The sequence below is a fragment of the Scardinius erythrophthalmus genome, assembly GCF_964197995.2.
Source record: "Scardinius erythrophthalmus genome assembly, chromosome: 4".
In the NCBI taxonomy this organism is placed as follows: domain Eukaryota; kingdom Metazoa; phylum Chordata; class Actinopteri; order Cypriniformes; family Leuciscidae; genus Scardinius; species Scardinius erythrophthalmus.
Genome location: NC_138224.1, coordinates 18,042,238 through 18,054,889, shown reverse-complemented (window position 1 = coordinate 18,054,889; position 12,652 = coordinate 18,042,238). Strand labels below are relative to the sequence as shown.

Here is a 12,652-nt window from a genome sequence, read left to right as displayed (position 1 = left end):
AAAAACACAAGAAAAGCATTCTAAATCTAATCAAAGTAATTGTTATGTAAAGGGATTATTTTGGACAATTTTAATGGAATAGTGTAGAGTGGTAATTCTCACTTTGTCCTTTTAATTCGAATTATTTGCATCTGGTTTAGAACTTCACGCAGTTCCTGTGATATGACTTCCGGTCTGTCATTTGTCTGATATAGGGAAAAGGAGGCTTTAGAGACAATTAAAACATCACTAATTCATTAGGTCATGTGTGTATACAGTATATGTCTGTGTGTGTGCTGATCTGATATGACCTGACCCAAAATATCTGTATTGTAGCCTATGAATTAGGCCGTAACTGAGAGTATGCATATGTGTGCTCTCACCCAAATGAGCACGCTCACTGCTTTACATAATCCATGAGTTAATCAAATATTCATGAGACCAAACAGACTCTTCTGACATACCGCTTGCAGCTTTTATGTCCATCTACATGCATGTATGTACACGGCTAAAATGCTAGGGCTGACGTATATATTGTGCAACAAATGCATCAGAAGGTAGAGATTTTGTTACCGTAATATATCTACATTTCTGTCACTAAGCAGGACCGCAGGATAGATGTTTACGGTTGTCAAGCAGTGCGCAGTTTTCTGATATTCTGAATTCGACTGATATGTGGTGTGCATATACTGGATATAAATATGGCTCTTCCAATTTGAACTATACGTTTTTTTTTTTTACTACCGAGCTGATTATGTGATGTAAACATCAAAATATAGCTTACAAATAATTCACTATGGTAAAAGTGTTTTGAGGTCATAACATACTGTAGTATTGTGCAAGGGACCATATGAAAATAAGTATTTATTGATCTGTAGTCTGCCCCTGTAATCATAAGTTGTGTGAAAAAGTTGTTGCTTCCTCTAGTTTTCTTTTCAGTGGATTGAATTTAAAGGTACATTTTTGCAAAAATGTTGCTAGAATCACGTTTTTACAATCAGGCTATGCTGACTTCTACCGTTTTGAGTCTTTTGTTTTTTAGAGGTGCTGTAAGGGATGTTAGCAGTTCTTAGGCTTAGTCGTTCCATTCTAAAAACTCCACCCTACAAAAAAACAGCGATGGAGAAGGAGAGCATTTGTCATTTTCAGTTGCTCACAAGAACCTCCCTTTGTGGCTGCTATGCTTCCTTGATTTTCTTAAGACCACCCCTAATATAATGGAGTATTTTATCCCGCCCCATATCTGCCATCGTTAGCATGTCCTCCTTCGTCTTATTCTCCATCTAACTACCTTCCCTGCCCCCACCCCTTTCTTATTCTCTCTCTCTCTCTCTCTCTCTCTCTCTCTCTCTCTCTCTCTCTCTCTCTCTCTCTCTCTCTCTCTCTCTCTCTCTCTCTGTGCGGTTTGAACTCCTGGTGTACTATTTTTGTCTCAGTGTATTGCAGCCTGCCGGGCTCTCTCTTTCTCTCTTGTCTCCTTGCTCTCCTCCTACATGGTCAATCAATACGTGTTATAGGCCAGCTGGGTCCAGACCCAAGAGGGAGAGGCATAGAGGGAGAGAGAGAGAAGGTGTGTGTGTGTGTGTGTGTGTGAGAGAGAGAGAGAGAGAGAGAGAGAGAGAACACAAAGAACAAGGACCCCAAGAAAATCAGGCAGAAGAGGGGCGTAACTAGGATGCGAGGACATTGGGAGCTTAGGCCTGGGCCTTTATGCCAAAGTAATGACATATTTTCTAGAGGTTATCAATATAATTCACCAGATTAACTACACAATATTTCAACCATCATATATGTGAAGCTACGTCTGACTAACGATTCAAAGATTTTGCAAAATCGTCAGACAGCGGCTGCCAGAAATGTGACCCATAACTTATCCCTAAAATCGTAGGGAAATTATGGGTGAATAAGAATGGTGTAGAAGCCCCTAAACCTTGTTGTATGCCCATAATTGACATTAACTGTAAACATGTCCCTCAAATCTGATTGGTTGATTGGAATGTTGTTCCAGGATCGACAGGGATGTTGGTCCAGGAATATAGTTTCACCATATAGTTTCACCTCACTTAATCCTCCGGCGTGTAGTTTTAGCTGGAAAAATTCAGGTTATTCATATTGCCGCTTTATGTGTGTGTTCGCAATGGTCTACTGTCATTAAAATAACCGCTGGCAACTCTCTACTCACAGTAATGCGAGGCAACAGTAATGCAGTAAACAGGTTGACGGCAATAGAAAATATTCAGGCTATAACCCTGAAACCCCTGGGGAGGAGGTGAGGAAAAGAAGAAAAAAATGACAAAAAAAAAAAACAGAAAGAGGTAAAAGGGTAACAATAACAACCGCTGGAGGAAGAACAAGGAAACCTTTGACCTGAGAGTGTGAGAGAGAGAGCGCGACAGCGAGAAAGAAAGAAACTTCAAATGAAAGACGTCTTGTGGCTAAATTCCATTATCTTCTGCAAGAGAGAATTATATCAGCCCTTAAGTGCTTTCATCAGACTTCTTAACCCCAAGAGAAGGACACAGAAGAGGAAGCCGGAAAGATTGAAGGATGTTCAGGGAGCGACATGAAGGTCTGTGGTGTGAGTTAATGTTCCGAGCTGCTAAAGCCGCCTAATACCACACGTAAATTGTCCCTACAACCTGTCAGATATCAGTAAAATGGATGTCTTGAGAAATTTCTTCTATCCTTGTTGCCCCTTTTCCACGTACAGTGTGCCAGAGCCTGATACAGAACTGTTCAGTGTTTTTCCACAGCAGAAAAGTCGGTTCTGGAGTGGAAAAACTGGCTCTGCATTTGCCCCTAAATCCTGCTGGGTTTTAAGTCCTTAAAACTTGTAAGGCTAGTAAACAAGGTTACACTTTATTTTACGGTGTAATATTATAACCACATGTACTTACTGTAGTGTTAGGATTAGGGTTTGGTTTGGAGTTGCACATAATCATGCATAAATCAGAGTTATTACTGTAGTAACTACATGTAACATGTAGCAATGACAGTTAAATAAAGTTACCGTAAACCGTGCATGTTTACTTGTGAGCAGGTTATGTATAGTAATGTAGTTACACTATCAAAATTGCTTTATTGGCATGACTGTACATAATACAATATGCTATCTCAGTGTTTTTTGTTTTTTTATCTCCCTCATTGAATTAACTCTTTTTTTTCAATGAACTTAAACATTTTTAGGCAACCAGGTAACTTACTTTTTTAAGTTAAACCAACGATATTTTTTAACAGTGTTTTAGCTCTCAAGTCAGTTTGGGAGTTTAATTGAAAAAAAGGCTTGTACTGTATTGAAATGTACCTTTTTAAGCAGAAATGTGCTTTATAAATGTCTATTTCACATCACACAAAATAACAAGTAAGATGTTTGTATTCTTTGTTAGCATTGTGTTTGCAGCCTTTCCTTCATGTTCACCCCTATTTCTGTCCTCTAAGCTTTGGGTTTACCGCTGAATTTCTCTCCAAATAGAAGCCCATTTAGTGAATTTATCATCTTCATAACATGCGTAACAGCAATGCCGAGCATTCGTAAATTGCTTCTTTATTGCACAATCCATTATGTAATGTATATTTGCTCAAGATAGTAGATATTGCATTGTGTGAGAACAGAGTAATGTTTATAAACCTGTCCAGAACTCACAATGTACCACCAAAATGTATTTTGTTTTGTATGTAATTGATGCACAAATTGATATTTTAGGTCAGTGAGAAGTATTATTTTGTGTGATTTTAGGCCATATATATTGACTCGAATAATGTCGTAATTATTGTATATTACCTACTTTATTTGTTTCGTATTTTATGAGTCACCTCTGCTTGACTGTCCAAGCTGGAGGCGGCATTCACAAGTGTTTCTTAGAGGGAAAGATGACCCCACCGGCTTGTATATTATAATAATTTGTGTAAAATCATTACAGAAATCGTAGCCTATGTCTAAACTGTCTCTAAGGATCTGGCTCTAGGGTTAGTTTCGTCTTCTGTTTTCTCATGAATGTTACCGTAAGAAGGAAATATTGATTGTGCATCCTTGCATGCACAAACACCACCCTTGAACACATGCAAATACTAGCACTTTGTTTGGCTACAGGTCATAACAGAGCACAACACATGTTTTGTTTATCACAATTTGCTGAATCTATTTTCTTCTGGTTTAATTTGGCCATTTGTTGCTGGTTATGGCACTTAAATTCTGTGCAACTGCTTTTTAATGACAGCTGAAATCCTTCATTGGACTTTGTAAGGACAGGCATGGTCCATTATGGCTTTTTGTTTTGTTCCGAAGCTTTTGGCTGTATTATGTTGTTACAGACGCCAAACTGCAAGACAAGGCGCTTTTTTAATGGTTGCTAATTTAGGCCGCATATCTAAAGATCTTCTTATTTTATGTGGTCATGTTCTACAGAATGCAAGGCACAACATCCTCTTCTTCCCCATGCATCATTTGTGTGTATATATACGCATTAAGCATGAGTGTTTCCCATGACCTAGTTCCTGCACGTGCTCTGTAGAGCTGCGGCTCGAGACCCCCTTCCCCTGGGGGCATGCAAGGGGAAAACAAAAAAGAAAATGTACTCTTTCTTACGCATGAAAGGGTGAGCACTGTAAAATGGTGATGTGCCTCAAATTGAATTCTATGTTCGATGCAGTAAATATTCTGATGCAATAAATCTTCAATATATAAAGGTGTGTTTATTATCTCTTAATCTAAATTTGGTTAGTCTATATGTCTTAGTTTGCATACTGGGTTGTTTGTTTCATCTGTGGAACACAAAAGAAGACAGAGTTATTTTGTGATGGCTACAATGAAAATGAAATGGGACTGGAGATGTTGAACTAAAAAAAAAAAGAAAAGACAATGCATCTGTATGCGCCATATTTGAATGTATGTGAATTGTATTGCCCTATTGTGAAAGGCAATGTTTTCAGCAGATTCATATGGACCAGTTTTGTGTTTTTGGTCCATTTTGGAGCTTGACAGCGCCAGTCCCCATCTACTTCCATTGTATGGATAGGAGCTGCGTGAACATTCTTAATAATATCTATTTTTGTGTTCCCTATAATGAAAGAAAGTCACACGAGTTTAGATACTTTCATTAATTCATTCTTTCATATAGAACAGACCGGTTGATATGGCTCAGAGATGCATTGGTTAAAAACTCGCTGCAGCGTGAGCAGCCACGCCTCTCCCCTCCCGGTGCTCTACGCTCCGGAACGATAGTTGTCTGAATTGAAGGGATTTCTTTTTGTTAAAGGGATTGTTGAGGAAAAACAGTCTAATGGGTGAGAGGAAAAGAATGTGACAAGCGCAGTTAGTGTGTGTGTGTGTGTGTGTGTGTGTGCCCAGCAGTGCCGCTCGCGCTGCTGCACCTGTCCCTCTCTGTCTCGCGCGCCCAAACTCGGCAGGCAGCTCGCGCGGAGGGCGGGCGTTATCCAGTCCGCGGCGCACAACACGGTCAGCCTGAACATGACTTCGTCCTACAATCTGGATTTTCTACCCGATATGATGGTGGAGGGACGATTGTTGAGCGCCGGAGAGAGGATGTAAGCGTTTAGCTGTTTATCTCTTTGCTTCTTCAGCTCTCTTCTGTCATCTTGTTCGGCGCGAGCGTGTTGACAAATAGGGCACGCGGTAGTGTGTTTGCGCCTCGCGCTGTGTTATCAGCGTTCAGATAACGGGGCTGATGGTACTAATGTTGTTTTTTTGCTTTTAACTGCATTCATTGTGCCAGTGCTCAAACGCATCGGGGAAATAAACACGTTGAGTGCTCCGTAATCGGACAGTCCGAATCGTCTCAGAGTTTTGTTATGTTACGTAGACTGATTTGCAGTGCATAAGTGAAATTGTAGCAATGAATATTCTAAGTGTAACTCCTTGCGAGAATATGTAGTTATATGTAACGGTCCACTGCATGATATCACATCTGATTATTAGAATTAGAATAGTGCATGCATTAGGCTAAAGAACTTGGGTTACTTTGATACTCGGTACACTGAGCATTTGTGGCTTTGGGGTGAACTCAATTATAGGACAATTTCAGTTGATTTGCTTGGTCATTTAAGACTCATTCATATTTTATCAAAATCAACATTAGGCTACTGAAACGCGTCTGTTGCACGTGCACGCGCATCCACAATGGATTTGATGTTGTTGTGTGATAGGCTATAGCCTATGGGGTTCAAAAGTAGGCTATGGGAACATTAACCCTCCGATGACTGGTGTCCAAGACATTTTTAACCATTAAGGGTGTGATGTTACATCCAAACCCTTTGACACTTTTCCAACCACTGACCAAAAAAAAAAAAAAAAGAAAAGAAAAAGAAACTATACTATTATACATGACAAAGGAAGAGACATATTCTATTTTAATGGACATATGCATCTTTTATCTGATATTATCAGATATATAATTTTAGTGGAAAATATTGTGTATGGTAGGCCTATTTTTTTTTAAAGGAAACATTTGTAGTCTATAGTTTTTACCGCCTTTATAATTTAGTAATACTTAACGCATCAGAGCGTTAAATAGCAGAAGAATTGCTTTAAATTGAACGCATATGATCCGCAGCGCAGTGTCAGCTCGTGCATGAGCAAGAGACATGTGACTGAAATGGCTCGAGCTCAGTGTTGAAAACATGCGCCGCTCCGTCTCTGTTTTTAAACCATCGGAATGCGCAATGACTGACTCCCCTTCTCTTCCCCCCCTCTGTCTCTCTCTCTCTCTCTATCTGGGTTGTTTCAAATTTGATTTGTTACGTGGCATGTGTTGCCGAAATCAGTTTAGAGCGCGCGCAGGACACGTAATTCACTTAAAGTGCAGTGTTGCGGGGCGCGAGGGATAGTTTGATGCAGCGCGAGCACTTCACAGACGCTGCCGCTGTCCCACTTACGTCCGCTCGTCTTTTTCCTAACGGTTGATGAGCGCTTGTTTTGTGGTGAGAATTTCGCCGCGTTCCCTCTTTTTCTCTCCTTTTTACTCCACAGTTTCCTCCCTATTAACATCTTCCAGCTATTTACAGTTGATATAGTGTGTGACAGTCTGTTATTTGTTTATATCTTTCGGGGTGGGAAAATTGGAGACAAAACCGAACGTGCTCAAGTTCGCTAAGTTAGAGAATGCCCTCGAAATTACAAATAATTCATGAAGAGACTAAATAATGACTTCACTCTCCTCTAAATATGCCAAAATATGTAGGCTACTTTAGAGTTTGGGGTGGGGGTTAGTTTGTTGTAATTATCTTAATTTAAAGACAAAATGAAACCAATATTGATCCATTTACTTTCAACGTTCTTAGTCTTATTGTGAAATATTTAGTTAGTTTAAAGGGAGGGAAAGTAAAAAATATGATAACTGCTAGGGTTGCCAGGTCTGTGCAATAAAAGTAGCCCAATGCGATTTTCTCCGTCTAAATTCTAAATTTGTACTAAAAATTCTGGTTTTAGACTTATAATTTGTGACCGGTATTTTGTTTTGCTCTTTCTTCTGCGCTTCCGTGTTCATCAATATGTCAGAGGTCACTCTTCGGCCAGTAGCCAGTGATTATAGTCTATAAAGTTATAAATATGGATATTTTTCTTACAAAAATCCCCCTGGAGCCGTATGTATTACTTTTATGATGGATGGATGCACTTTTGGGGGCTTTAATATCCCAGTTACCATTCACTCATCCCATTATAAAGTTTGGAAGAGCCAGGATATTTTTTAATATAACTCCGATTGTGTTTGGCTGAAAGAAGAAAGTCATATACTACTAGGATTGCTTGAGCGCGAGTAAATTATGGGATAATTTTCATTTTTTGGATGAACTAACCCTTTAATGACGCTACAAGCTCCACCCCAAATACTGCATGCCTGGCGCGGCTTCTGGGGGTTCTCAACCAGGGGGGTCGGGCCCAATAAGTCTTAAAATGATTTAAATTGAGTTAAATTAACAATTTTAATTAAAATGCTAAAACTGAAAATAAAGATGTACAACATTAAACTGGCATCAAATTTTTGACATAATTTTTTTATTACAACAAAAGTACATCATCGTACATCAGCTTCCTATATCCAAGAATATGTCTTTGGACAAAAGGTGGCCTTGGGGTCAAAATAAGTTGAGAACCAGTAATTTAGTTAATTGTATTTAATATAGCTGTGCTTTACCACAACTGGTTGCTGAAAGTCTTGCCCTATGCCTCATCTCTTTTTTCCTTCTGTTATGATGAATAAAAAGTGAAGAGGTCTTGTTATTTTTTCCAGTTATACCATGTGATTGCTATCTAAATGTGTTTAAAAGTTTCTTCTGTCTCCTATGAATTTTTCTCTTTGTGTACAGGCCTTTCTGTTGTGTTCAGCCTCCCAGGTTTATTCTTTTGTATTCTTGCTCCCTCCCCATATGCCTCTTTTCTCACATCATAGGTGAATTTGCTGATAGGTGAGTTCACCATAAGCACGGACTTGCACTTCTGTGACAAGGTGTTGCTATCAGTCTCCCATTACACACACTCGTAAAAAGGTGGACGGGCAGCATCCAGCTGGCCCGTGTTCCAGCGAGTGAATACTTGCTAATCTCTCTCTTCACTACGTGATAAGCCGCTCACCTCTCTGCCAGAGAAACATTACACACACACGCACTCGAGTGAGAATATAAAACACCTGTCCTTTAAATCCCCAACCGCGCAGTCTACATTTCTGCCTGTCGTAAGCCACTTCAGCTGCCAACTTTGTTGTTGATTCTGGATTCTGGCTTTTTGCTTTGCAGTAAAGTGAAGTCATTTGACAGGCTAACTTAATTTTAGATCTGAGAACTCTCCAGCAGTCCTCCGGGACACAAAGAAGCTCTTATTGTGTGTGCGGGACGAGAGAGAGGGGCTGATCAGTGTTCCAGTGTTGGGTTCACTGAACTTGTTTTCCATCCCACCGGAGGTTGTGTTGGAGGATCGGTGGGAGGGGATGTTGGCGATATGGAGGAATATTCTTTTGCAGATATGATGCAAATTTCTGAAAAGAACTCCTTTTTTTTTTTCTTGCTCATGCAAAACTCACCGCCACAACTTTATATTGCACAATAGCAATTTTATACCACACAATTGACTAATCTTTATCTTACAATTGCTTTTTTTGGCAGAAACAGGCTTCCATATAGGCTTTTCCAAGAATGAAAAAGAAAATACACAAATAAGCAAAAAAAGAAGTCTGTCAAGTTAATATAAGTTATAATTTAGTTTTTTTTTTTATGTGGGAAAATTACATCGCTAGTAGTTGATTTGATTTATGAAATGCATAAGTTGTTTGGCAAGATTGAGGTTTTTTTTTTTTTCCTACTTCAGCAGATAAACTTTCCTACAACTTTCCACAATAATGTTCACAGACAGAAACTTTGGGAAGTCTGTACCCTTTGACCCATGACCTGTTTAAATGGTTCCTCACATCTGCTAACATAGAGCATGAGACATAAACTGAAGGGAAGGAATACAGGAAAGAGAGAGGGAGGGTAGAGATGCCTCCAGCGCTTACAGAGAGCAGTTTCATTCCTGAAATTGCTGGAAGATAAAGGAATGATTAACGAGTGTGAGGAGCTGTGGCACACAATCAGCCAACCTTAAAGTCATCATGTAATCAAAATTGACCCTGTTTACTTTCTTAATACACGTTCCTGGTCTTATTGTGCACGATTCACCGGTGCATGTTATTAATACATTTGTCTATATTAATAACTTCTTCCTTAAATGGCTGATGTCCCAGTCAAATCCACCTCAAAAGTGGATCATTGTTAGGCAGGGAGGAGCCCTGCGTGTCCAGAAAGCCAATGCGTGTGTATACGTTGAAAGTATTTCACCGAGACTGACTTTTTCGAACTCAAGGCCAATGTTTTCCTTTCAGCACTGTAAAGTTGCAATGTGTTTCACGGTCAAATGTTCATTTGTATGGGCGAGAGGCACTACATCCCTCATGCCTGCATTTTGCCGGCCCATATGTGTGAAAGTGAAGGACAAAGACATTATAGCCTTTAACGTATCATCGAATCCGCTTGTCTGAGAAAGTGTTAACAGCAGTATTAACCGATAACTGAAAACACCAAAAGCCTGGAAATTCCGTCAATTGCGGGGAAACGTTTTCTCACAAATGACGGACATTTCCGCCAATGGCGAGAGTTAACAAAACTTAAAGTTAATGTTATTGCATTTCTATTTATTTTGCTATTCAATGCATGGTTATGCAGGCTAGTTGTATTTTATGATTTGCATTTTTACTTTGCTTTTTAAGACCTGATTAGGACAGATCTGCAACCCACCAGCACTTATTTAGACCATTCTACCTTGTTGCTATACCTTATTTCTCTCGTTTATTCAGTGTTTTCATCTTAAGCACACTCCACACTCTGATTTTACTGAGAGACAAGCATCACATCTCTCTTTCTGTGTATGGTCACGCCTGTACTCGTGATGATGGCTTTCACTCACTGAAAAGCTGACTGCAGTCAAGGCAGAAGTGTTTGTCTAAGAGTTCTTTGATGAACAACATTCTCCCCTGTGGCCTTGGAACCATAGAAATCTCTCGCTTCCTAACACACTCTCTCTCTCTCACACACACACACAAAATGGAAACAGACGTGTTTATTGGCCTTTCAAAAAAAGATTTTTTTCTTTCTTTCAGTTGCTTTAGAGACCTGATTTTTTTTTTTTTTTTGTCAATTCAATTTCAGTCGTTCTGCCGAGTCAGTTCAAATCTCTGCTATTTGATCATGTACTGTAGTCTGCATTTTTGCTTTTATAAGCAGAAAGTTCTGACTTTGATATTGAAATATTATTTAATTACATTTATTACAAATTTTTATTCAAATAATAATGCATGCATAATCCTTGTCTTTTCAATAGGAATCCGCATGATAGTGAATGTCATGCAAGTGAACGTGATTTCTGTGTGAGTGGCGCTTCATTGCTGTAATAAGCATGAACAGACCTGAGCGATGCCTTAAAACATGCGCTTGCTTAGTCTAAATAGCTAGGGGGTGTTGTTAGGCATTACACAAAGGGGTAAAATCATTTCTGATTTATTTCATACATACTTATTATTTTAAATGGGAAATGTATAGCAAATACTTTCAAGCACTGTTAGTGCTGTGATTCAGAACGCATTACTTATTTAATGTTGATTTGGCGGCTCAAATGATAACAATTTGGACTTGCTTGTGTGCGCTGATTTCTTTTGCATTGAATCGTTCTTTTGTTTTCCCTCTCGATTGTTCTCTTTCCCAATTTCCCCCCTCCTCTTTCTCTCTGTTAGTGATGTGAGATCCCTGTCCAATATTTATTCACTCCATCTGCGTGGCTGCATTTGCCAAAGTCATGGCTTACCTCAATGAGTCTCCACGGACCGTTTCCCTCTGTCTTTCCCTGCCTGTCCCTCTCTTTCTTTTCCTTGCTCATTCTGCCGCTTCATTCCCTTTGTCTTTTTCTGTCCTCACTTACTCTCTAACGTTCCATAATTTCTGCATCCTCTCTCTGCTTCCTTTCATACCCCTGTTGTCATGTCTTCTCTCTCTCTCTCTCTCTCTCTCTCTCTCTCTCTCTCTCTCTCTCTCTCTCGTGCTCTCTCTCTCTCAAATGTTTTACTTGTTTGATTGGGCTCTTCAGAAGGAGAGCTCATTATTTGCAGCTAGAGGGAGCGGAATGCGGGATTATGGGAAACATTTGAGGACTTATTTCTGCTGCCTGTTTAAAAGGCAGCCATCACTGCGCTAAAAGTCACACAAATACATTTACACACACACAGACAAGTACTCAACTACCTGGCAGCCCTCAGCAAAATCCTTCCAGCTCGACTCTTGTGTTCTAACACACTAATCCAAGCCTCACACCTGTGTTAATGTGCGTGGGTTTGTTGGTGTCCAATCCCTGTATGTGGATTTGTCCTGTTTCTCATCAATAGTATGCTAATAGCCTAGACGGCACACCCAGATGGAACACAAGAACTTCAATCTGGCTGGCTTTACACAGTTTTACGAAGTCTGGACGCACAGTTTTGGGACACTTCGTTGGCCAATGTCGGGCCGTTGTTCAGCATCTGTCGGCCCTTTTTTGCGGCTTTTCGGCCGATTGAGGATGTTCAATGAGATCACTCTGATTGGCTGTTCAGCTTAGCAGAGCAGTGTACAAAAAATAGAATGGAAGTGGCAAAAGCAAGCAAACGACAAAGTCAAGAGGGCACTCATGCTGCTTTGTTTTTTGATTTGTATATCTACAGTCCTATCTCTTCCGGTGAATGATGAATACAGACTAGTGCCACCTACTGGTATGGAGAGTGTTTTCTGTTATTCCGGCACAGTTGAACAAACTAGTTGGCTGCAGTCTTTGCGGTGTGTTCAAGGTCTGATTTTGTCTACGCTGGTTCTGTGATGACGGTTTAGTATGTCTGGGCCTTTAGTTGGAATGATTCAAACTGGAGTCTTTTTGAAGAATTTGTGAGAACCTACTTATATGAGTCACTTGTTTGTGAATTGGGCTACACTGGTTGCTGCGCGACATGACAAAAGAGCAGTACTGTTGAGATTTCCCTGTAGATGAGGATACCTAGCAAGACACTGTATAAAGCAGGGGTGTCCAATCCTGCTTCTGGAGGGCCAATGTCCTGCAGAGTTTAGATCCAGCCTGCTTCAACACACCTGAAGACCTTTATTAGCTGGT

The 12,652-nt window shown here is 39.9% G+C and overlaps 1 protein-coding gene across 50 annotated transcripts in view; it reads left to right on the top strand.

Moving 5' to 3' along the window:
- Window positions 1-12,652, top strand: part of celf2 (cugbp, Elav-like family member 2) — a 143,646-nt gene that overhangs the window by 57,163 nt on the left and 73,831 nt on the right. The window contains exon 1 of one of the 50 annotated variants that reach the window (XM_081363744.1): window positions 5,334-5,523. The exons of 46 other annotated variants lie outside the window; for them this stretch is intronic. In XM_081363744.1, the coding sequence (XP_081219870.1) occupies window positions 5,447-5,523 (77 nt within the window). In that variant the 5' untranslated portion in view covers window positions 5,334-5,446. Of the gene's footprint in view, window positions 1-5,333; window positions 5,524-6,791; window positions 6,916-12,652 lie in introns of those variants that run through there. 3 more of the 50 variants (XM_081363747.1, XM_081363746.1, XM_081363779.1) reach the window with 3 other exon arrangements.